The 25953-nt window shown below is 38.9% G+C and overlaps 1 protein-coding gene across 3 annotated transcripts; it reads left to right on the forward strand.

Moving 5' to 3' along the window:
• The first annotated feature begins 364 nt into the window (after window positions 1-364).
• Window positions 365-24883, forward strand: NFU1 (NFU1 iron-sulfur cluster scaffold). Of its 3 annotated transcripts, XM_045979877.1 has the most exons (8): window positions 670-802; window positions 3470-3570; window positions 9361-9496; window positions 13946-14012; window positions 18727-18841; window positions 20950-21010; window positions 22464-22638; window positions 24496-24883. In XM_045979877.1, exons 1-8 carry the CDS (start codon window positions 741-743, stop codon window positions 24538-24540), a joined length of 762 nt encoding a protein of 253 aa, XP_045835833.1. In that variant the 5' UTR covers window positions 670-740; the 3' UTR covers window positions 24541-24883. The 3 variants fall into 3 exon arrangements, with proteins under 3 accessions (XP_045835834.1, XP_045835833.1, XP_045835835.1); XM_045979879.1 differs by lacking the exon at window positions 9361-9496 and having other exon boundaries at window positions 784-802; XM_045979878.1 differs by lacking the exons at window positions 18727-18841; window positions 24496-24883 and having other exon boundaries at window positions 365-802; window positions 22464-22577.
• The last annotated feature ends 1070 nt before the right edge of the window (window positions 24884-25953 follow it).

Raw genomic sequence — 25953 nt, forward strand, 5'->3', positions numbered from 1 at the left:
ATGTGCGTTTCCAGTGTGTCCCCATCTGTTGCTGCCCCCCAGTCCGAACCGCTGTCCTAGAGAAAGAGGAATATTCAAGAAAAGTTCTGGAAGAATTGTTTGTACTTCGCTCTGGAAACTAGTCAAACACTTATGCTTAGAGAGCAAAGGACAGCACCGCAGGTGAGTCCTCCTTGGGGGTCGGTCCAAGAGGACAGGGTCTACAAGCACAGCCTAACAGAAGGGTAAGACAGATCCACCTCAGTCCCACGGGAGAAGGGCAGGCATCCTGCTGGCTAAAGGAGAGCCAAGGAGATGCTCCAGGGAGTCTTTGGAAGCAGCCACTGAGCTCGACCTGGAAAGCGAGCTAGGATCCTCCATGTGGCCCTGTGGCTGGTTTCGGGGTGGGGAACAGCATTCCACCTGCCGGCCTCCAACCCTGTAAGCACGGCACCCATCAAGAAGGAAAGACGATGCAGCGCTCCGCGTGCACGCCGAGTCCCGCGGGTCTTACCGAAGGCGCCTGCGCAAACGTCTCCGGGCCTTCCCCGCGCCCTGGTGCAGGCTTACTGTGCAGGGGGGCAAAGGTGCCCGGCGCCGGGCGCCTGCTCCCGCCGCTCATCGCTAGTAGCGCCGCCCGCGGCCGGCAGGGTACACTCTCGGCGGAGCTCGTCGAGCTCCCGGTCGGCCTGCGCCTGCGCGGGGCTTCCGCCGCTCGGCGAAGCGGGAGCGCTCCCCCACGGCTGCGCACTCGGACAAAGATGGCAGCGGCGGCCCGGCTACGCTGGGGAGCGGCGGCTGCTGCTGCGGCGCTGCGTAGGCGGTAGGTGACGAGCTAGGAGCTCCGCACCGGGGTACCGCTGGGCTTAGCAGAGCGGTCAGCCCCCTCACACGCCCCGTTGGGGCGGGGAGAAGTGCCCCTTACAGAGCCTTCGGGTCCGCCCCCGTCCTTGCCGTTGGAGGTTTTGCCCTGCGGAGGGCGGCTATCCTTGAGCCGGCTCGGCGCTCCGAGTTCGGGCGGGATCTGCAAGCGCCTCATCGGAGGCTCTGAAACCCGGCGCCGGAGTCCCTACGGGCGGGAGGCCTGCAAAGCCAGGCTGCAGACATCCCACGGGGGAGCTGCTTTTTAAAATCGTGTGGCCCCTCCAGCGCTTCCATCACGTGCATTCCCTCTGCTTTTTAAACACAAATCAGAATGTTTGCAGAGTGGGAGTGGATACCTCATCTCATTTCCTCATTACACAACGTTTAAGTGATGGAACTCTGATGAGAATCCAGACTAGATTTCCTAGATTTCCTCGCCATCCCCTAAACCCACTCTGTTCTCTTGTTTCCCCCCCACCCTTCTGTGCAAGCTGCCTTTGAGTCTGGCCTCCCGGTGACATCTGTCAGTGTTGGTTAGGTGATAAGGAATGATGACTTAAATAGGTGCTGTACCTGGATTTTGCTTCTGGAACAAAAGGACAAAAGGGCCTAACAAGGTTTCACCTAGTGAATATTAAGGAGTTTCAGTGCTAATGATGCCCTTGAAGTGTAAATGCATTAAGTGTGCTGGAAGATTTTTTTGTTAGTCACCTCCTGGCCCCCTCTGCTAGGTTTGGATGGATGTCTTACTGGAATAATGCAACTCACCTTCACTATTTTTCACGTTAAACCCATCTCTGTACCATATTCATCCATTCTGGTGCTTCTTCCTTGGGCTGAAGGGAAGAGAATACTGGTCTCCAGTGTATTTCCATATTCCAGTGCAGTCAAGATTTACGCAGTGAGCTGTAGATAAAAATGTTTTCCCCCTAAAGCTTAAACTTCATTCAGTAATTAATTAGTGGGCACCTATCACATAATAATACTGGTAGCTAACATTTATGAACTCTTTCTCCAAGTGCTTGGCACTGTTTTAAGCACTTTACATGGATTATCTGGGTCCCTCTTTGGCCCAGTCTTAGAGGTAGCTGTGAATGTTCATTGTAAAGTCGAGGAACTGAAGCCATCCTTCTAGCTGCTGAGGGTCACAGAAATGCAGATGCTCCTTTTCTTTAGTGTTTTTGGAGATAAAAGTAATCAGAGAAAGTTTTAAAGTGATCATATGTATTTAAAATTCTTCAGTGACTTATGTGAAATGAAAATTGTAATGATAGCAATGTATTTTAAACTGGATTTTGGGGTGCTTGGGTGGCTCAGTTGGTTAAGCATCTGGCTCTTGATCTTTGCTCAGGTCTTGATCTCAGGGTCCTGACTTCCAAGCCCCACATTGAGCTTTATGTTGGGTGTGGAGCCTACTTAAAAAAAAAAAAAAAAAAAAGCAACCTGGATTTTGAAGTAGCTTGCATCAGATTTCTAAAATTTTTTTCCTTTCCCAATAATATTTGTTTTTCCCTTCTCCCTTCATTTTTAATTTGTCAAAGCCATGAAAAAATAGCCTATCAGTACTTCTCTATTACAGTGAAATAACCAAAGTTACAAACATTCTTAAAAGGTTTCCAGGCAAAAAGCATACACAGATTGTTGGCTTTTTTTTTTTTTTTTTTTTTTTTTTTTTTTTAGCAATTTGGAGGGGAATAGTACACGTTCTATTAGAGTTTCTGAAGTATTGAAATACCTTTCAAAACAGGGTGGCTCAGTCAGTTAAGTGGCTGCCTTCCGCTTAGGTCAGGTCCTGGAATGGAGTCCTGCATTGGGCTCCCTGTTTGGCGGAGAGCCTGCTTCTCCCTCTCTATCTGCCTACTTATGCTCTCTCTCTCTCTCTCTCTGTCAAAAAAAATTTAAAAAAAAAAATTAAAAAAAAACCCAAACCCAAAACAGGTAGTATTGGTTCTCTCTTTCCTGGGAAACATGGTGCTAGAGACAGAAAAGGAATGGAGACTGCACAGTATTTACTTTTGTTCCCTTCGAATTTTGAACTGTGTGACTCTATTGCCTAGTTTTTAAAAATTTACAAAGAAAAAAAAAACAGTTGGTAGTTCTTTGCATTCTTCCTGCAAAGAACTAGCTAAGAGTCTGGGAATCCAGGCTGTAAATCACAAATGTAGTTGCATTTCTGTTTCTTTCTTTCTTTCTTTTTTTTTTTTTTAAGATTTTATTTGTTTGACCGACAGATATTACAAGTAGGCAGAGAGAGAGAGGGAAGCAGGCTCCCCACTGAGCAAAGAGCCCGACGCGGGCTCGATCCCAGGACCCCGGGATCATGACCTGAGCCGAAGGCAGAGGCTTTAACCCACTGAGCCACCCAGGCACCCCGCATTTCTGTTTCTTAATGCTGGATATTGCACACGCTGGATATTGCACTATCCTGTGTACACTTGGGTATCAAGGCTATAAATTTCCACTTGAGCCACTGTTTTTAAATTGTTTGCAGATATTGCTTGCCTAAGGAAGTGGAAATAATATGGATGGAGAATGACAATAAGCTTTGTTGTTATATATATGAAGTAGAAATTGAGCTTAAAAGATTCTCTCTTGAAATGTCGTTTTTATTTGTTTTTAAATATAGGTTCTGTCCTATGATGAATCCATACACCATTAAGAAACAGCTTCTGCATCAGTTTGTACAAAAACCACTTTTCCCACTGCCTGCAACCTTATGTAACACAGGTAAAATTTTACCTTTTAGAACAAATTATGTTTCAGAAGCTAATGAAACTGTGCTTAAATACTATTTGGTGGATCATAAAATATAAGAATTTATAAATTTTCCATTCAGGTGCATAAAAATAACAGCACTTTTTTGTGTCATAACATTTGTTATAATTATTTTATACATATTGGCATTAGATTTCAAGAATCTGGAGCACAGGGGTACTTGAGTGGCTCAGTCATTTGAACATGTGACTCTTGGTTTCAGTTCAGGTTGTGATCTCCAGGGTCCTGGGATCAAGCCCCACGAGCCCCACCCCACGTCATTGGGCACCTCACTCAGTGGGGAGTCTTTTTGAGATTTTGTCTCTCCCTCTGCTCCTCCCCAACTTGCACACACTCACTCGTGTGCTGTCTCTCAAATAATAGTCTTAAAAAAAAAAAAAAGAATCCTGAGCATAGTGTCCAATAGGCTTATGAAATCTCAGTATCTTGAATAACATGTTCTGGAACATTGCTCAAGATTGATTTCTCAAATGAAAATATTATAAAAAGAAGTTACAAATGGGTTTGTTTTAAAAAACTGTATGTATTTTAAGCTGCTGCCCTCCTTGTTTTGTTAAGAATACACCTAAAAGGGGCACCTGGGTGGCTCAGTTGGATAAGCATCTGTCTTCAACTTGGGTCATGATCCCAGGGTCCTGGGGTCGGGCCCTGCATTGGGCTCTCTGTTGAAGCAGGGGGTCTGTTTGTCCCTCTTTCTTTCCCTCTCTCTCTGCCCCTGCCTTCCCCTGCTCGAGCTCGCTCTTTTTCTTTCTCTCTGGAATAAATAAGAAAGATCTTTAAAAAAAAAAAAAGAAGAAGAAGAAGGTAATTGTTTAAAAAAAAAAAAGGAAAAAAGAATGCACCTAAAATCAGTAAATTTCTAGTTTTTGTCCGAGCCTTAGAAAATAGTACTTTCAATGTAGTTTTTCAAATTAATTAGTTATGGCTTTTGTTGACAATTTTGTTGATGTTACATGGTTTTATTTTCATTAATATTGGAAGTAGGTATGAAGATAGGATTTGGACGTTATTAAAATATGACTCGTGTCATGTGATCAGGGAACCCTGGGAGTTCTTTGTGTGTCTCTGTGTAAATGTCTGCCTATATGTGCTTATGGAGCTGTAAGAGTTTGGATTCAGCCCTTGGGCCCTCTCCCATTTCCATCACCAGCTTAAACACTTTGTGGCCATATTCTGGCAGGTGGCTGACTCTGGCTAACCACATGAGTTGGATCAGGGTAAAGACCTTACCTCTCCTGTGTACCAGGGCAAAAAGAGGAAACCCTTGCCTGGCTCCTTGAATCACAGACTAAAAATTTAGGCATAAATATTGAGTTAGCAAGTTAAACTACTTTAATTGGACTTTTACATTTTGTGAGATGGGATTATATGGTCATCAGGGTTTTTTTTTTTTTTTTTTTAAGATTTTATTTATTTATTTGAGAGAGAATGAGTGAGAGAGAGCATGAGAGAGGAGACGGTCAGAGGGAGAAGCAGACTCCCCAAGGAGCTGGGAGCCCAATACAGGACTCGATCCTGGAAGTCCAGGATCATGACCTGAGCTGAAGGCAGTTGCTCAACCAACTGAGCCACGCAGGCACCTGGTCATCAGGTTTTTCAATTTGGAAACCCACTAATCTTAGTCTTTGATATTGACTTTAAGTACCATTAATGTATATTTTGGGGGAAGTTTCTGCCTATTAACCTGTTTCTTATTAGTACCAAGCATAATGGGAAAAATTATTTTAGATCATTCTATTTTGTTGTAACCCTGCTGACACTTTCAGGGGCATCTTTCTGGATGATGGACCTAGGAGTGATTTCTGAAATACCTAATTAAGCCCAGCTTAGACTCAGCTTAGACTGTAATTGAAATGATTTTGTTAATACCTAGTCAAATTACTGTTTTGAAATAGCTTTGTTCATTGTCAAAAGAGAAAGTTTATGTCATGATGTCGTATATTTTCTACTTCAGACAATATATATAGATTATGCTCTCAAATTTTTTTTATATTTGTAGTTAAAAAAAATTTTTTTTAATAATCTCTGTACCCAGCATGGGGCTCAGACTCATGACTCATGACCCTGGGATCAAAAGATGCGTGCTCTTCACACAGAGCCAGCCAAACAACCCACATTTACAGTTTCTACCTTCAAGTATTTCTAAAACCTTTTCTTTCTGCATGTATAGTTTTACACAAATGGACTGAGTAGAAAAATACCAGATTTAATTCCTCAAATACTGTGGTAGAGTGCTTAATGTGTGTGGAGATTTTGATTACCAATAAATTATTAAGAAAGGCTTCAAGAAATGATTGGCCAGGTCCAAGGTTAAAAGAACCTTGTTGTCTTTATATTTATAGAAATTGGTGGCAGGCCTTTCTTTAATGTTCCATCTGAAAACTTGTTCCCAGGTAACACAGATTTTCAGAGAAATTTATTCATTGGAGGTATAACTATTTCATTTTATTTTTTTAATATTTTACTTGTTTGAGAGAGAGCACAGGCAGGGTGGGAGGGGCAGAGGGAGAAGCAGACTTGCCCCTGAGCGGAGAGCCTGAGGCAGGACTCCATCCAAAGATCCTGGGATCCTGATCTGAGCCAAAGGCAGACACTTAACTGACTGAGCCATCCAGGTGCCCTGCAGGTGTAAATATTTTAAATCAAGTATTTGGATTTTGAGGTTATCTTTTTAAATTTTTGTCTTTTATAGGATTTGCCTGTTCACCAAGTCACCAATTGATAATATTTATAGGACTGTGACTTAAAATGCATGGGGGTTTAGTTTAGTTTCAGTTTCTCCTTCACCAAGGAAATGACTCAACATCAGTTAGATGGCTGCTTGGCAAGGTGTAAAAACCGCTCCCAGCTGTGAAATTAGAATCTTTTATAATGGGTAAAAAGAAATCACTTCCATACAAATCCTGTATTTTGCCAAGTTTAATCTCTTTCTAATTTAAAATAAAACTGTTGCTTGTTGATTTTTTACTATTTTTCCTCAGACATACAATATGAGGATTATGACAGGAGAGAAAGACTGATTTTACTTTACTTTATTTTATTTTTTAAAAGATTTTATTTAGGGGCGCCTGGGTGGCTCAGTGGTTTAGGCCGCTGCCTTCGGCTCAGGTCATGATCTCAGGGTCCTGGGATCGAGCCCCGCATCGGGCTCTCTGCTCAGCAGGGAGCCTGCTTCCCTCTCACTCTCTCTGCCTACTTGTGATCTCTCTCTGTCAAATAAATAAATAAAATCTTAAAAAAAAAAAAAAAGATTTTATTTATTTGTTTGCCACAGAAAGAGATCACAAGTAGGCAGAGAGGCAGGCGGGGTAGGGGGTTGCTGAGCAGAGAGACCCTGATGAGGGGCTCCATCCTAGGACCCTGAGATCATGACTTGAGCCAAAGGCAGAGGTTTAACCCACTGAGCCACCCAGGTGCCCCAGGAAGACTGATTTTATTTTTATTTTTATTTTTGAAAAGATTTTTATTTATTTATTTGACAGAGAGATCACAAATAGGCAGAGAGGCAGGCAGAGAGGGAGAGGGAAGCAAGCTCCCTGCTGAGCAGAGAGCCCGATGCGGGGCTGGATCCCAGGACCCTGAGATCATGACCTAGGCCAAAGGCAGAGGCTTAACCCATTGAACCACCCAGGTGCCCCAGGAAGACTGATTTTAAATGTATTTTCCTATCATCCTGGGCATTAATGAGTACGGAGTGGCAGTATGTTTGCATAGTGGTTAAGCAAGTCCATGTGGGAAATTGGCAGGGCTTTAATCCTGTCTTTATTTCTTAACTACTGAGTGACTTTGAGCTTTGGTTTCCTCATTTGTTAAACAGGATAAAAACAGTGTTTCCCTGGGAGACTGTTAAGATTAAATAATGTAATTCACAGAGAGTACTCAGCATCATGCCCAATTTCTCAATAAATTAATCTGTCTAGGTATACTGCTCTAAGATGAGAGTTATTTTGTTTTGGTTAGAAAGTTTATTTTTATAATAATAAACCATCAGGACCTGGTTAATAGTTTTTATTTAAAAGATTTTACTGGGACGCCTGGGCGGCTCAGTGGGTTAAAGCCTCTGCCTTCAGCTCAGGTCATGATCCCAGAGTCCTGGGATCGAGCCCCGCATCGGGCTCTCTGCTCCGCGGGGAGCCTGCTTCCTCCTCTCTCTCTCTCTGTCTGCCTCTCTGCCTACTTGTGACCTCTGTCTGTCAAATAAATAAATAAAAATAAAAATCTAAAAAAAAAAAATAAAAAAAAAAGATTTTACTTACTTATTTATTTGACACAGAGAGAGAGAGAGACAGAGAGCACAAGTAGGTGGAGAGGCAGGCAGAGGCTGAGAGAGAAGCAGGCTCCCCATTGAACAAGGAGCCCGACGCGGGGCTCGATCCAAGGACCCTGCGATCATGACCTGAGCTGAAGGCAGCAGCTTAACCCACTGAGCCACCCAGGCACCCCTGGACCTGGTTAATAGTTTTAAGACCATTAAAATTCCACTACTGTCTTTTGTCCTACAAACTCTTTTCATAATAGCAAGGTAGGAAATTAAGATTCTGTTCTTTATTCCTTTAATGAATTTGTTCTTGAACTATTCATGGTCTTGGAGGAAACAAAGAAGAACCTGTAAAGATAATTTTAAAATATTCAGGAAAGTAAATAAATAAATAAAAATAAAAATATTCAAGAAAGTAATTCACATATGTTCCCACTTACATGATATTTTATAACGTCAGTAAGTCTATACCATTGGACAAGTTACTTAACCCTAAGCTTCATTTTCTTCATTAGTGAAATAGGAGTAATGGGGTTTCTTCATGGGGTTTTTAAAGGCTTAAATATATTTAAAGCACTCAGCCCCCATCTCTGGCATATAGTAGGTACTCACACACTAAATTTTAATATTATAAATTTATCTCTCTAGAGGCTCCTGTGTGGCTCAGTCGTTAGGCGTCTGCCTTCGGCTCAGCTTAGGATCCTGGGGTCCTGGGATGAAGCCCTGCATCAGGCTCCCTGCTCTGTGGGAAGCCTGCTTCTCCCTTTCCCACTCCTCCTGCCTGTGTTCCCTCTCTTGCTGTGTCTCTCTCTCTGTCAAATAAATAAATAAAATCTTTAAAAAAATAAATTTATCTCTCTCTTTAAAAGAATGGTAGCACTTTGGAAAGAAGAGAAAGTAACATTTTGCTGTTTTTGATATCACAGTGATGATTTATGAACATGACAGCCATTAGCACTAGGTCACCAAATAAAATACATTGAGGGCTCTTGAATGATGATATGCCTTCCTAGTTAAAATAAGGCTATTGCTAGAGTCTGTTGAATAACAAAAATAATCAGTATTAATATAAAATTTAAGGCAGTTATCCTAAATGTATCATTAAACTTCTTTGTTGTTTTTAAAAATTATTTCATTGGCTTGGGCAACAAGCCTTATTTTCTTTTTTCTTACATCTTTTGATTCTTTTTTTTTTTTTTAAAGATTTATTTATTTAACAGACAGAGATTACAAGTAGGCAGAGAGGCAGGCAGACAGAGAGAGGAGGAAGCAGGCTCCCCGCTGAGCAGAGAACCCGATGTGGGGCTTGATCCCAGGACACTGGGATCATGACCCGAGCTGAAGGCAGAGGCTTTAACCCACTGAGCCACCCAGGCGCCCCACATCTTTTGATTCTTTGAAAATGAGCACTTCATAGTTCATAAACTTAACGACTGGTTTTTTTTTTTTTTGGAATAACATGCTTTTTCTTTTTTCTCTTTTAGTGAGACACATGTTTATTCAAACACAAGATACGCCAAATCCCAACAGTTTAAAGTTTATCCCAGGAAAACCAGTTCTTGAGACAAGGACCATGGATTTTCCCACACCAGCTGCAGCATTTCGCTCCCCTCTGGCTAGGTATAATACTATTTCTCATTTGCTTTTACCAAGAAACATAAATAACTGACTTGAGGGGAAGGCGGCTTCATTTAGTGATTGCATTTTTATGTGTACTTCATTGTTTTTAGTGTAGAGAATGCTTTATTTTCTTTTCAGGTAAGAGATAAGAGAAAAAATAACGGTAAATATTAGGAAACCCTTCTGAAAAGTATTTGAAGATCTGTAGCAGGACTAAATAAGAATTTATATTTTTACTTTAAAAAATTCATGAAAATAATATAAATTTCATGGGGTGCCTGGGTGGCTCAGTGGGTTAAAGCCTCTGCCTTCAGCTCAGGTCATGATCTGAGATCAAGAGTTGGCCACTTAACTGACCAAAGCACCCAGGTGCCCCTTTTAAAATTTCTCGTTAATAAAAATGCACATTTCCTTTGACCTACACATGCTACTTCTCACAATAATGCCTTAGAGCATTTGTTTTTCATACTTTTTTTTTATAGGCCACAGTAAGAAACCTTTCATTTTACAACCTAGTTCATATACACACGTAGGTAGGTAGATAGATATATGCATATGCATTCAATGGGACAGTTTTCATCCTGTGTAAAACATTCTTCTTTCCTTTCTAATTCTCTTTATTCTATTCTGTTTTATTATATCAGGTAAAATCCAGATCAATACCTAACTGATTTTATAAGCTACTAGTGGAATTGAAAAACACTGCCTTAAAGAACATCCACATAGGGGCGCCTGGGTGGTTCAGTGGGTTAGGCCTCTGCCTTCAGCTCAGGTCATGATCTCAGGGTCCTGGGATCGAGCATTGAGCTCTCTGCTCAGCAGGGAGCCTGCTTCCCCCACAACCTGCCTGCCTCTCTGCCTACTTGTGATCTATGTCAAATAAATAAATCAAATCTTTAAAAAAAAAGAACATCCATATAACACATACAAGGTGATACAAGGATGTTCATTGCAGTGTTGTTGGTAGTGGTGACAAGTGGGAAACAACCTAAATAGGAAAAGTTCAATAAACTTTGTCCATAGTCTTAGATACTAAAAAAGGATGAGAATCCTCATTTACTGTCATAAGACACACTGTTGGGGTGCCTGGGTGGCTCAGTTGCTTAAGTGTTCATCTCTTGATTTCAGCTCAGGTCATGATCTCAGTGTTGTGAGATCAAGCTCGGCATCAGCCTCTGCACTGGTCATGGAACCTGCTTAAGATTCTCTCTCCCTCTCCCTCTGTCCCTTTGCCCCGATCTCTCTCCCCTTCTAGAAAAAAAAAAAATAATACTGTTAAGTGAAGAAAGCATGTTGTAGACCACTACGTACAATATGATTATTACCTATATAAAAATAAAAACACAATACAACAAAAATACACTAACATAAAGGTCTGGAAGAATGTATACCCAACTGATAACAGTGGATTTGGGGGAGGGGTGGTCAAGAGGCGTTTTCACTTTATATGAATAGTTTGAAATATTTACATCAAAAACGAAATTATGTATTTTGTATTTAAAAGCATATAAAAATAAAAAAGACTCTTCAGTTACAGATGAATTGGAGATTATTTCTGTCAGTTGGGAAAACCCCTTTTCAAATTAGTCTTTTGGGAAAGTAGCTCATTTCCTGGATTCACAGAATTTATTATCTTCAGTCAAGCAAAACTAATCTTGTTTTTGTTGTTTGAACAGAGAATGTTAACTGTAAGCTAGAATGCAAAGCTTCCTGAAAACAGAGACTCATCTGTCTTGCCCATCATTGTATCTCTAGTGCTTAGTATGGTGTCGGATATTCAGTGAGTTTTTAAATATTTGTTGAATGAATGAGTAATTGAATGAATGAACAGTAGTGTATCTTCAGATTGGCATTTGACCTATTTCTTACTATCTTTCTGGACAAGACAGAAGAGATTTAAGCAGAGTGTAGGGCACCTGGGTGACCCAGTGGGTTAATCCTTTGCCTTCGGCTCAGGTCATGATCTCAGGGTCCTGGGATCGAGCCCCACATCTGGCTCTCTGCTCAGCGGGGAGCCTCCTTCCTCCTCTCTCTGCCTGCCTCTCTGCTTACTTGTGATCTCAAATAAATAAATATAATCTAAAATAAATAAAATCTAAAAAAAAAATTTAAGCAGAGTGTAAATCTGTCTCTAGTGGCATATACAGGGACTCTGTAGTATCTGTAATATCTCTCTATCAGCATGTTTATTCCATACTTTTCTTTACCTGCGACATTAATGATGATAAAATTATCAGTTTCCAGATGGGAAGAATTGCTTCTATGTTAGATGGCAAGGCTCAGAGAAATGTTTAAAGGTTTCATTAGGCTGAAATGATAGATTAAAGCAAGTAAGGTAAAATCTAACAGGAACAAATATTAAGGCTTATGACTTAAATGTTTAAAACGAATAGCTCAGTTGCGGGTTGGAAGAATCTGACTTCTTAGTTCACTATGTTGGATATGTTTGCCGTCAAACTTTAACAATTACAGTATCCAGCTTAAGAGAGGTAATAGTCTTCGTATTCTGAATAAGTGAGACTATGTTTGGGATATGTGTTCACTGCTGGGTATTATATTTTATTTTGGATATTGTAAAAGTTGAAATTGTCCCGGGGAAAGTAACCTAAGTGGCAAAGCATATATAATAACGTTTTAAATCCTTTTAAGCGTTTTGTTTCTTTAAGCATAGAACCTGTGAGTTCTTGCCTAAAGCAGTCCTCATGACATGGCCCAAAGATCACGTTGTCTCTTTTGCATGGTCCTTTCATGTGAAGAAAATAGCTTTGCTAACAGTGCAGATGCATAGAGCCAATCAAGGAACCTGGTTATAGGTCTGTGCTTGGGTTTATTGGATCATATTATGTAGCCAAGTACCTTGTAACTTCTTGTAAACTTAATATTGAATTAGAGGACACAGATGACATCATTTCAGACAAATTTCTCAATAATTCAGATAGTAATTCCAGTAACACTCTTGGCAATGATAGACAAAGAAAAGGTAAACCAACGTTTTTCGGAATATGTCAACTTTTATTCCTAAAAAAGGTAAGGGAAAAAGGACATTGCTCTGGTATGTTACATATATCAGTGATTGGGAAAGGATGGTGCATTTCAAAATCCCTTACAGGGGCTTTTCAAATTATAATCCTCCCTCTCCTCTTTTTTTTTTTTTTTTAAAGATTTTATTTTATTTATTTGACAGAGAGAGAGATCACAAGTAGGCAGAGAGGTAGGCAGAGAGAGAGGAGGAAGCAGGCTCCCTGCGGAGCAGAGAGCCCGATGCGGGGCTCGATCTCAGGACCCTGAGATCATGACCTGAGCCGAAGGCAGCGGCCCAATCCACTGAGCCACCCAGGCGCCCCCCTCCCCTCTCCTCTTAGAGGATTTGAAAAACTAGTTTTACTGAGGTATAATATACATGAAATGAAATTCACCAGTTTTAAGTGTATAGTCCAGACTTTTGATAAATATATACAGTTGTGGGGCACCTGGGTGGCTCAGTTGGTTAAGCCTCTGCCTTCGGCTCACGTCATGATCGCAGGGTCCTGGGATCGAGTTCCACATTGGGCTTTCTGCTCAGCAGGGAGTCTGCTTCTTCCCCCCCTTGGCCTGCCTCTCTGCCTACTTGTGATCTCTGTCTGTCAAATAAATAAATAAAATCTTTAAAAGTATATATATATATATATATATATATATACAGTTGTGTAACCACCGCTAAAATAAGAAAAGAGAACATTTTGATTACTGCAGAAATCCCTCATTTCTCTTTACATTCAGTCTTCTTCATTTCCATACCCTGGTAACTATTTTGTTTCATGGCAATGAATTCCAACTTTGTTGAGATATGACTGATGTAAAACATTATGTAAGCTTAAGGTATACCATGTGCTGATTTTACATACATATGCCTTGCAAAATGCTTACCGCAGTAAAGTTAGTTGACACATCTATCACTCTGGTAGCTATTGAGTTTTCTGCCACCACAGTTTATGGTTTTAGAGTTTTATATAATGCCACCATATAGTCTTTTGTGTTTGGCTTCTTTCATTTAGCATACTGCTTTTGAGAGTCCTTGATTTTGCATGTATCGCTAGTTTATGCTTTTATTGCTGAGTAGTCCTGCGTTGTAAGGATACGCACAGTCTGTTCAGTTATTCACTAGTTGATGGGCATTTCCAGATACTCTTTTGGCTTTTGTAAATAAAGCTGCTATAAAGATTCATGGACACGTCTCTTTGGAGCATGTTTTCATTTCTCTTAGGGTAACACCCAAGAGTGATTGCTAGATCGTAGGGTAAGAGGATGGAACAAGATTGGCCATGAGTTGATGATCATTGCTGGCCATGAATTGTTGATGCTGGGGATGGGTATGTAAAGGCTCTCTTACTTCTCTGTCTCCCTTTGTATATGTTTAAATTTTTTTGTAATAAAGTATTTTATTATCTTGTATTTCTTATTTATTCACAGGCAGTTATTTAGAATTGAAGGAGTAAAAAGTGTCTTTTTTGGACCAGATTTCATCACTGTCACAAAGGTAAACATAGGATTATATAAAATAATCTGTGAAGTTCTTTCAGTTTTTTCCCCAAGTCCAACATCTCTCTCCAGAATTTCTTTCTTGATATATACATATTGTTTTTAAAAATCTCTAAGTTTACTTCTCATATTTCTCAATTAAGTAGAATTTTCAAGTTGAAATTAACTATATCCCAAATCCCTCATTTTTTAGAAGAGAAAAACATGAGCCTCAGAGGGGGTAAGTGCAGGATTGTGTCCATGATTATATATATGCCTTATAGCAGGGCCATGATTCAACCTGGGCAGGGCTAGAATTCAGGCTCCAAGTATTATTTTAACTAATTCTTCTTTTTTTCTTTCATAATTGAAATATTATTGGTGGTTTTGATATTTTTACTAGTGCCTAACTTAAAATAATGGAGTAGGAGTGCCTGGGTGGCTCAAACTGTTAAGCAACTGCCTTCTGCTATGGTCATGATCCCCATGTCCTAGGATCGAGCCCCGAGTTCAGTTTTCTGCTCAGCCGGGGAGCCTGCTTCTCCCAATCCCTCTGCCCCTCTCCCCCGCAACCTCATTTGTGCTTGCTCTCTGTCAAATAAATAAAATCTTTAAAAAAAAATTTAAATGATAAAATAAAAAAAGAAGCAAACAAACTGTATTTATATATTTGGCCAGCAGAATGAATGTGTATCTCCTTTAAAGGGGCCTCTTGCATCATGGACCATCTGCTGTAATACTTCAGAACTTCACAGATAAGAGCAGGGGACTGTGTCGTCCTGCAGCATTTGGTTAACCTCTAAATGTCAGAAAGTCAATCTGACTATGCTACCCATTCCAACAGCTGAGGTAGTATCTGCTAGAAAAGGCGGTTTCATTTTCAAGTCTACTAGATGAATGAGAAACGAACTATTTAAATTTGAACTATGTATACTTTTAGGTCTGTTAATTGATATGTATGCACCAAACTTAATCACTTGTTCAATATTGTGTCAAAATCCAAAGTTTTTGGGGCGCCTGGATGGCTCAGTCGGGTAAGCAACTAAGCCTTCGGCTCGGGTCATGATCCCAAGGTCCTGCAATCTAGCCTACGTCGTGCTCTCTGCTCAGCAGGGATCCTGCTTTTCCCTCTCCCTCTGCCCTTCCTCCAGCTTATGCACTCTTGCTGGCTCACTCTCACTCTCTCTCTCTCTCAAATAAATAAATAAAATCTTTTAAAAAAAAATCCAGTGTTTTCATGTAACTCCTCTTAAGCAATTTGAAAGGATTACTCTTGAGTTCTTTTTTTTTTTTTTAAGATTTTATTTATTTATTTTGTAGACAGAGATCACAAGTAGGCAGAGAGAGAGGAGGAAGCAGGCTCCCTGCTGAGCAGAAAGCCCGATGTGGGGCTCGATCCCAGGACCCTGGGATCATGACCTGAGCCGAAGGTAGAGGCTTTAACCCACTGAGCCACCCAGGCGCCCTACTCTAGAGTTCTTGATGCACTGATAGGACTTACAAAAGTGGACTGGGTTAATGACTTGTTACAAACAGTCCAATATGCTCTTGTAGCTGTATATGTGGAGGAGAATTAGAGTTTTCCTATGTGGTGGCAATCCCAGGGCCATAGTTGTTCCTGCAAATATCCTAATTATAAAAGGTTTTTCTCTGTTGTTTCAAGTGTTATTGGGTCTAAATTCTCACAAAGCCCATTCTTGCTCCTATCAGTTGAAATGGCTCTCCCTCCAGGAGCTCACCCTGTATCGTCTTTGTGGCACTTATCACTTAGTCACTTTTTTTTTTTTAGTTTATTTTTATTATGTGCCTTTCCTACATTGGAATGTAAACTCTGTAAAGCTAGAGATTGCCTGCCTTGTTAAGTTCACCTAGAACAATGCCTAGCACATGGTGTGCACTTAAAAAAATGTTTATGGAAGGGAACAATGACATAGGATTTCATAGATTGAATTTTCAGGCTTTAAGGGGTTGCTACCAAAAGAATTGTGGTGAGTAAATCCATGCTGACCGAGCCTACATGTTTACCAGTTTAGAGACATCTGACCTATCTTTGGTATTCTTCGGTTTGCTTTCTTTTATATTTTTTGTGGGTTGGGGAAGAACCTCCCCTTGTTTAACGTTTCCAAGTGTCTGGTATGGCAATTACATAGCAGAAGTGCTTTACATATCTTACCTAATTTAATTATTTAAACTAGGTATTCTTGTCTTCATTTTACAAATGGCAAATTATGTATTTATTTTAACAAGGTTTTTTTTTAGTTCTTTTATATATAGCCTGTGGCATTTAAAAATTTTTTTAGTTGAAAATGTGATTATATCTTACAGAGTTTTTTTTTTTTTATTTGATTTTGGTAAGTCATCTTTTATTTTCTTCCTTGTTTATAATTTAATTACTTCTTTTGGAATTTCTCCAGACCCACTGTTTTTTTCTTAAGTGAAATGACATAATTAATTAATAATAGTCTAAGGGCATATATTGAAATTTAATAGGTAGAATAATAGATTTGTTTTCTCAGTTACCTTTCTTATGGACTATCTCATCTACCTGATATCTTTAGCTATTGCCTATTTCCTTTTCTGATTGCTAATTGATGATTCAGAGACTTTTTATCCATAATTTGTTATTTAAAATGAATAATTTATTTCTTTAGCCCAGTAAGGATGATTTTCTGTTCTTCTGTCCTTTGAAATAACTTTGATAATTCCAATAATTTTTTTTAAGTAAGTTCTACACCCAGTGTGGGGCTTGAACTCACAACCCCAGGATCAAGAGTCACATGCTCTACTGACTGAGCCAGCCAGGCACCTCTGTTATTTTTTTCTAAATGAGTAAATGTATTTGAAGCTTATGTACTGCCTTTTTTTCTCATTCAGACTACTTCAGAATATTTTTCTTTTTTTATTACCAGTATTTCCCTACTCAGTAGAGTCCACTATTTACTGAAGATCTGAAGTAGCCCTCTGATCACCTTCCAAATAAGTTATTAAAATGTTTCCCAGAACCAGTTCCCAGTCACTAAGACAACTCACTAGTTTTGCCCTTGTATCCATAGCAGTGCCCATGTATCTTGTCTTCTGTATACCATGTCTAAATTAGCTTTTATTAGAGGGTATGTGTGAGCAGAGAGAGACTCTCAGGCAGACTCCACTCTGGGCAAGGAGCCTGATGCAGGGCTTGATCCCAGGACCAGGAGATCATGACCTGAGCTGAAATCAAGAGTCAGACACAACCAACTGAGCCATCCCAAATTGGTTCTTAATCCATGACAAAAATAGCCCCTTTTATGCATGTAGATTCATTTTTAATAGTATTTAAGCATAGCCACTAGCTAACAGCCTCCTGAGAATCTAAATGGACTGACTGCATCTAATAGTTTTTCCTCCTAAAGAGCTCTTATGGATAAGGAAGATGTGGTCCATATACACAATGGAGTATTATGCCTCCATCAGAAAGGATGAATACCTAACTTTTGTAGCAACATGGACAGGACTGGAAGAGATTATGCTGAGCGAAATAAGTCAAGCAGAGAGAGTCAAGTATCATATGGTCTCACTTATTTGTGGAGCATAACAAAGAACATGGAGGACATGGGGAGATGGAGAGGAGAGGGAGTTGAGGGAAACTGGAAGGGGAGATGAACCACGAGAGACTATGGACTCTGAAAAACAACCAGAGGGTTTTGAAGGGGTGGGGGGGGAGGAGGGGAGGTTGAGGAACCAGGTGGTGGGTAATAGGGAGGGCACGTACTGCATGGAGCACTGGGTGTGGTGCCAAAACAATGAACACTGTTACGCTGAAAATAAACAAATAAAAAAAAAAAAAAAGAGGGGCGCCTGGGTGGCTCAGTGGGTTAAGCCGCTGCCTTCGGCTCAGGTCATGATCTCAGGGTCCTGGGATCGAGTCCCACATCGGGCTCTCTGCTCAGAAGGGAGCCTGCTTCCCTCTCTCTCTCTCTCTGCCTGCCTCTCTGCCTACTTGTGATCTCTCTCTGTCAAATAAATAAATAAAATCTTTAAAAAAAAAAAAAAGAGCTCTCCTTTAAAAAACTTAAAGAAAACATGTTCCATTTCTCTTTTTGGATGTTAGTACTATTTAGGTATTTAATCACTGTGTCTTTTTTAATGGAATCAACTAGTTGGTCAGACATAGAGGTTACATAGTTATGGATTCTTTCTTAAGGATACTGGGCTTGTTGGACGTCCATAAGTCTTCTAGCAGAACACCATAGAGAAGACATGTTACATGTTTTGGTTCTATAGTTGTGTAATTGGATTTCTTAAGTACTGTGAAGTAGTATATGTGAGTTGAATTTTTTGGATGCTTGTGGGATATCCTGTATATTTGATCAAGCAACTTTATCCTATTTTACTTAAAAGAATAGGAAATCTCTTTATCATTCTCCTTAAACACAAAATTCATTCAGTATTTTAACTCTCTTCACCTCATGAAAAAGTATCTTTTAATCATTGTGGTATCCCCTAAACAAAGCATGGTACATACAGCCCATTTAACATAAGTGTGATGAATGAATGGATGAAGAATATATCTTCCAAAAGTCCTTATAAACAGATCTGTTAAGGACTGAATTGACGAGTCTTCTCAAAAAATGAATGCTGTTGTTACACAGTATAGTATATATATAGGAAAAGATTCTTAAAAGATACGAAGTATTGTTTTATATTAGTCCTTGCTCTTGATTAGAAATGGAGGATTTTCCTTTAAATATTTACAGGAAAGTGAAGAGTTAGACTGGAATTTACTGAAACCAGATATTTATGCAACAATCATGGATTTCTTTGCTTCTGGCTTACCCTTAGTTACTGAGGAAACATCTTCAGGAGAAGCAGGTACTATGTTGGGTAATTAATACTTAAGTAAAAAAAATGTTTTTCCTATTTTCTTCACATTTCTTTTGATTTTGGAAGTCATGATAGTAGATTTTTATCATTGTACCATGTTTAGATCTGGAACCAATTCCAGAGGGAACAAAACTTCACATATATTAGTTTTATACATCATTTTTGAAAACTTCTGCATAAATTGACTATATTATACAAAATTGAATTTTTCAATTATAAAAATTTTCAAACATATAGAAAATAATATGTATACCAATTTGCTCTCCTCTCAGATTTAACAGATGTTAGTATTTCCCATAACTGCTTGAGACCCATTTTTAAATAAAACATTAAGGACACAGGGCAGCCCTGTTGAGACCCCTCTCACTCTTGAGACCTTTTTCTGTATCTTCACTTAATAAACTTCTATTGCTGGGCGCCTGGGTGGCTCAGTGGGTTAAAGCCTCTGCCTTCGGCTCGGGTCCCGGGGTTCTGAGATCGAGCCCCACATCGGGCTCTCTGCTCAGCAGGGAGCCTGCTTCCTCCTCTCTCTCTGCCTGCCTCTCTGCCTACTTGTCATCTCTCTGTCAAATAAATAAATCAAATCTTAAAAAAAAAAAACAAAAAACTTCTGTTGCCTTACTAAAAAAAAAGTCCACGACATTAAAGATAAAACTAAAACCTCACAGTCCCCATCCATTGCTTTTCCCCTTTCTATTTCCAGAAATGTATATAAACCTGGTTTGTTTTTAAACTTTTACTACATGTGTAAGTCTCTGTGGGGAATATATGGTATAAGTTTTTTAAACTTTAATGTGCATTATATGCAACTTGCCTTTTTCACTGAACATATTTTGAAATATAGCCATTTTGAAAAAAGTATCATTCTAGTTTAAGTGCTAGGTAGTATTTTTTTTCAAAGATTTATTTATTTTAGAGAGAGAGCATGCACACGTGTGGGGGTAGGGGCATAGGGCAAGAATCTTTCAAGCAGACTCCATGCTGAGTGTGAAGCATGATGTGGGCTTGATCTCATGACCCATGATATCATGACCTGAGCTGAAACCAAGAGTCTGACGCTCAACTGACTGAGCCACCCAGGCACCCCAACATAAGAGAACCTTTGTTTTATTATATTTTATCTCTCTTATTAAAAAAGGCTCAAAGTTAATATAATTTGATGTTGATAATTCTTACTTACATTGTTGCCAGAACTCTAGAGTGTGTATTGTAGTATAATTTGAATTATCTGTATTTTTCATTTTCCTAAAGGTCAATTTCTTAAAAAAGTTTTTAAACCCACAAAAAGATACTGCTAAAGATCAGTATATAACCTTATAAAGTAAAAGAAAAGCAAAAGTGACACAAAATGAAAAACTTATATTTTTGTTCAGATTTATAGAATATTTTGGAAATTTCCATAAGGCTTATACCTATATTTAGTATGGATGTCACTTTGAAAACCACTATATTGAAAAATTAAAAATATAATTTAACTAATGAAGTAGGTGTGCCTTTGTGTCTCAGACTTTCCCTCAGAATCCAGGCAGTCTTTTTTCTCTGCCACTTCTCAATCCTTGAGGATGATGAAAGTTTACAAACCAAAAAAATTCAAACCCTAACATCATTAGTAGATCAAGTTATGTCAGTTATTCACCTTCATCACCAAGTGTTGAGTTGGCCAGTGCTCCTTAATTTTTCTTCAGATAATCAAGGGGCACCTGGGTGGCACAGTTGGTTGAATGTCAGGCTCTTGGCTTTGGCTCAGGTCATGATCTCAGGATTATGGGATTGATCTCCACATTGGGCTCCGCAGTCAGTGGGGAGTCTGCTTGAGACTCTTTCCTTCTCTCTTTTCCCCTCCCTCCTGCATATGCATGTGTTTTCTCTTCCTCTCTCAAATCTTTTTTAAAAAGTTTTTCTTCAGAGAATCGAATGGTCTTTCCATCTCTCCAACTATCATTTCCATTTCCCTTTTATCACCATACCAAGTTACATGTTTATGCTTTTATTATTTTTTTAATGAGACATTAAGTTAAATCATCCTTTTTAATACTTGTATTTGCACGGATATAAAATTTCTATCATTGATATATTTTATTTGCAATTGTTAATAGGATCTGAAGAAGATGATGAAGTTGTGGCAATGATTAAGGAATTGTTAGATACTAGAATACGGTATGTGCTCATCATTCTGCCCGAAATCAAATGTGCTGCAGAGGCAATTTCCATTATAGCAATTTACTTCTAATTGTCTGTGAGGGGGAAAAAAAACCCTCTAATAAATAAGTAGAAGTAAATGTAAACTGTAATAGGTAACCATGGCAGTTGAATTTACATTCTGTGTATGCACTCCAAGATTTTTAAGACAATCTGTCTAAACATAGGGAATTTATCTCTCGCAGTCATAGTCTAGGTTTGATATCGTTATAGTACCAACTTTCTTAAAATGAAAAAATGAGTTAAACAGTGTTTGGGGCGATTGTGAGAAGAGAAATACTTTCTTCAGACTATTGCCCATAAGGAAGAAATTTAAATGCGTGGAGAACTGCAGGCTTGAGAACTCACAGAAATACAATAAAATACAATAATTTTTTTGTTTGTTTGAAAACGGTAGAGAGCTGCCAAAGCACACAAAATCCTATAGAGAAGGGAAGCTCATGAGGGTTTCCCATGGGTCATTTTGCTGATTCTCAGTGTGAGGCTAGGGTATGAGAACCTGGGCAAAGGGCAACTGTTTGTATCTACTAAATGTGAAGATATGTACATTCTTGATCCAGCAATTTTGTGCTCAGGTGTATTCCCAGTGGCCCTGTATATGTATGCCACAAGACATCTGCAAGAGTCTTCATAGCCGCATAGTTTGTAAAAACCAAACACTGATTTTCACCCAAATATCTGTCCACAATAGCAGGGATAAACTCTGGCATTTTTACTTAATGAAACACTGTGTGATGATGTGGAAGAATCTCATTAAGAGCAAAATAAGGCAAATACAAAAGAGGAAATCCTATATGTTTTTTAAATGGAATGCATATTTATAAATCGTAAAGTTACAAAATAGACCTAATCAATGGTAATAGCAATTAGGAAATGGTTACCTTTGGTTGCTGGGAAGCACAAGGGGGACTTCTGGGGGTGCTAGCTTTGTGTCTTGGCCTGAGACAAATGTGTGTTCACTTTGTAAAAATTTGTGGAATTGATCATACATGATTCATGCGTTTTTTTGTATTAATGTTATATTTCGATGCAAAGTTTATCTGACAAAAAAAGCCAGCATGTATCTTGTCAGTCAACGTCTGTTCATTCAAAAGAAATGAGTGAGTATTATTTTAGGTAATTGTAATTATTAGGATATTTGATATCTTTAAGATTTAATGCCTAAAAAGATTATTAATAAGCAGGATTAAAATATAAGTGGAGCAAATATTTGTATGAATGAATTTGCACATTTTACCTGAAACTTTTAAAAAGTTACAAATGAGACTAGCTAGCTACAGTTCTCTTCCCTATTGTATAAGTAGCTCCAGCTTTGTGAATTTTATAAAAATCTAAGCCCTGAGTTGTTTTAAGTTTTTTTGGTGGACGCTTCAGTTCTTTTACATACATCACAAATATTCTGTGACCACAGGCCGACTGTGCAGGAAGACGGAGGAGATGTGATCTATAAAGGCTTTGAAGATGGCATTGTACAGCTCAAACTCCAAGGTTCTTGTACCAGCTGCCCCAGTTCAATCATTACTCTCAAAAATGGAATTCAGAACATGCTGCAGTTTTATATTCCGGAAGTAGAGGGTGTAGAACAGGTATGCCAATATTAAATAACAGTCAAGATTCAATATTAAACTAAATATTTGGGGGGAAAAAAGAAATTTATGACCTGACATATTCTTCAGGGGCTGGATCTCTGTGTTACAGTTGTTATTAGACTTGAAGACTCCTTATTTTAGAATTCACTTTAGTGTTATGAATGCCTATCTATTTGCCAGGCCTTTTTACAAATACTGTTCCTTTAATCTTCTCACAACACAGTATTGAGTCAGTCATTCCCATTTTGTACATAAGGAAATGGAGACTGAGAGGTCTTGCTGCTGCTCTGGTTATAGAAAAATTTTGAAAAGGGGATTCAAAACATGGATGTTATAGCTGAGAGTTGGAAGTCCTCAGTGGAAGAGCTCCATCATATTTATGCATCAGATTTATCCAGACAAGAACCTCATTGAGAAATCATACTTTGTTGTACCGTAAGACAGAGGACTCAATGGAGTTCTAGCCTGATAGCATTTTTTCTACCCCAGAGCACGTAAACTTCTCAGTAGTAATAGTGGCCATCACTGCCGCAATTCTGAACCAAGAGGTTTGGCCTTACGGAAAGAGATTATCAAGGAGGAAAACAATGTATGGAAATTGGAAATTTGAAAAAAACTCTTCAGGTCACTCTGTGCCTTTAAGGAGAGGGCATCTTCTCAGCTCCTTTGAGAACCGCTCATCTCTGAGTAGTATGAAAATCCATCCTTTCGGTATAATACGTGACATCTGCTCCTTGAAGCCATATTGGTCCTCTCCTTGGACTTGGGCTCTGCTTTTGTCCAAAGCCTCTTCCTGTGGGTCTGTTTCAGATTTATGTTTTGTGGGTAAGTTCCTTGAGAGATTTGTCATCATACCCAGGTCTTTATGTTCTTCTCCAACACTTAGCCCTGTGTGTTGTACATGTTGTGTACATTCTTTGTATTAAATAAGTATTTGGAAGAAGGGTTCCAAATTTAGGAATGTGCTGCCTAAAATAGGAATTGATGGATGAAGCTCTATGGATTGTGTGTTGCTAACTAATTATAATGTATCAAATCCTTAGAAGTAAATACCCATTTTTACTCAAGACAGAAAATATGAATTGTTTTTCCATGATAGTCTCAGATCAGAACCAAATTCTTCTAGATTTAAAGAAACAAACTTATTTTTGTTTCATTATTTTCTCTATGCCTTATACGCCTCTTTAAAGAATTGCATTACTTGACACTTTGGTGGATTGACAAAGGAACATATGTTCACTTATCCAGGGTGGGGTGATGAATTGGCAGTCAGGTTATAAACTTAAATTGGTGTTTAATTGTAGGAGGTGTGTTGAAAAAAAAATTCTTGAGTTTATATAACTCTTTTCCTCTCCAAAGAACAACTCTTTATTTCCTGAGTAATATATTAACTCATGAAAAGACACTAATCTTGGGACATCTGGGTGGTGAAGTTGGTTAAGCATCCAACTCTTGGTTTTAGCTTAAGCCTTATCTCAGAGTCATGAGAGCGAACCTAGCGTGGGCTCCACTCTCAGCTGGGAGTCTGCTTGAGATTCTCTCCCTCTGCCCTCGCCCCGCTCTCTCTCCCTCACTGCCCCCCCCACACATGCTCTTTTTCTCAATAAGTCTTTTAAAAAGACCAGTGCTTAATTAATTTGCTAATATTAAATTCGCTTTTTTGTTGGTATGGTACCAGTTTATGAGGCAAACTTGTGCTTTGGGGGCTGTTGATAGACTTATTCTTATTGGACTGACACGCATTATTATAGAGTGGAGTATTTCAGGTAAGCAAGTAATGGTATAATCAGGAAAATAGCAATTTCTAATCCTTTTCTTAATTCTTAAATTCTCTTTTTCTTTTCTTGGTTTTAGGTTATGGATGATGAATCAGATGAAAAAGAAGCTAACTCACCCTAAAATAATTGGAATTTTCTTTGGGCCCAGCAGTTGGACTTATTGATAATCATACCAAGCTTTTATTATTAATCTGCTTAGGAACTTGAGGATTAATAAAATATGCCCTTTTTTCAGACTGATATATAAATATTGCATGTTTGCTTTACCTCATATGAGTTATTTATAACATCTTGAATCATCTTCTGTACACGTGGATTTTCTCCAGGGATATTTTAATGTTCTTTATTTCTTATGGTTCCTTCTTTGCATAATGTTTGAAGCAGTTCATTTTCCACTATCTAATTTGTTTACTTTTTTTTTATACAGAAGTAAATAAGGAGAATACTTATAAAATACTCTAAAATGGCTTAGCTTTTTGTGAAATATTTGAGACTCTTTACTGGATTTTTTTTTGTTTTTTTGAGAGAGCATGAGAGGGGAGAAGGTCAGAGGTAGAAGCAGACTCCCTGCAGAGCTGGGAGCCTGATGTGGGATAGATGAACCCCGCATCGGGCTCTCTGCTCAGCGGGGAGCCTGCTTCCTCCTCTCTCTCTGCCTGCCTCTCTGCCTACTTGTGATCTCTCTGTCAAATAAATAAATAAAATCTTTAAAAAAAAAAAAAGAAAAAAAAACCGGATCGGCTTTAAAAAAAAAAGTAGTCATAATGCTGAAAACTAATAAAGAACCAAGTTCCAGAATGTAGGCAGAATTTCCATTGATAGAAAACACAGCAGGCTGAATTGAGGGAAAAGCTGCCTCAGCATGCTCAGGCTTTATTTTATGAAGCAGAATCTCTGAAAAATTTAAAAAAAAAAAAAAGATGAAAAACTGCTTTGGTTCTTCTTCCACTGGATTCTCCTGACTCAGAGATTTATAATCTGTGCCATGTCAGAAGTTTGGTCAGTTATTTTTCTGCCATAGAGGTACTGCTTTTTCAGATACATAACATAGTAAATTATTTTCATATTTTCTCTCTCATTTTCTATAATATTTCAGAGACAGTAGTTCACAGACAATATCAGGATAAGAAAGAAATAGTAGTGGTATATTGTATTTCTGGAATTCTGGTTCCCAAAAGTATCCATACCAAGAGATGAAGGGGCACCTGGGTGGCTCAGTGGCTTAAGCATCTGCCTTTGGCTCAGGTCATGATCTCAGGGTCCTGGGATCAAGCCCCACATTAGGGTCCCTGCTGAGCTCAGAGTTTGCTTGTCCCTCTCCCTCTACCCCGCACCCCAATTTCTGTGCGCTCTCTCTCTCACTCTGCTCTCCTTTCAAATAAATAAATAAAATCTAAAAAAAAAAAAAAAAGACAGGGATGGAAACAGGAAGAACTCCATGATCTATGAATGCTGGAATTTAAAGTTTATATGTTTGTCCTTTGGTTCATAGACCTGACAGTGGGGTTGGGAGAATTTGTTCCCTAAGCTATTA

The sequence above is a fragment of the Meles meles genome, chromosome 15 (genome assembly GCF_922984935.1).
Source record: "Meles meles chromosome 15, mMelMel3.1 paternal haplotype, whole genome shotgun sequence".
Lineage (NCBI taxonomy): Eukaryota > Metazoa > Chordata > Mammalia > Carnivora > Mustelidae > Meles > Meles meles.

What these genes read in the sequence shown, in the direction of transcription:
- NFU1 (XM_045979877.1), top strand. Translation starts at nt 741, where the DNA reads ATGGCAGCGGCGGCCCGGCTACGCTGGGGAGCGGCGGCTGCTGCTGCG. An exon ending in TTTCGCTCCCCTCTGGCTAG is followed by an intron (nt 9,497 to 13,945) that starts GTATAATACTAT and finishes ATTTATTCACAG; the next exon opens with GCAGTTATTTAGAATTGAAG. An exon ending in ATTTCATCACTGTCACAAAG is followed by an intron (nt 14,013 to 18,726) that starts GTAAACATAGGA and finishes AAATATTTACAG; the next exon opens with GAAAGTGAAGAGTTAGACTG.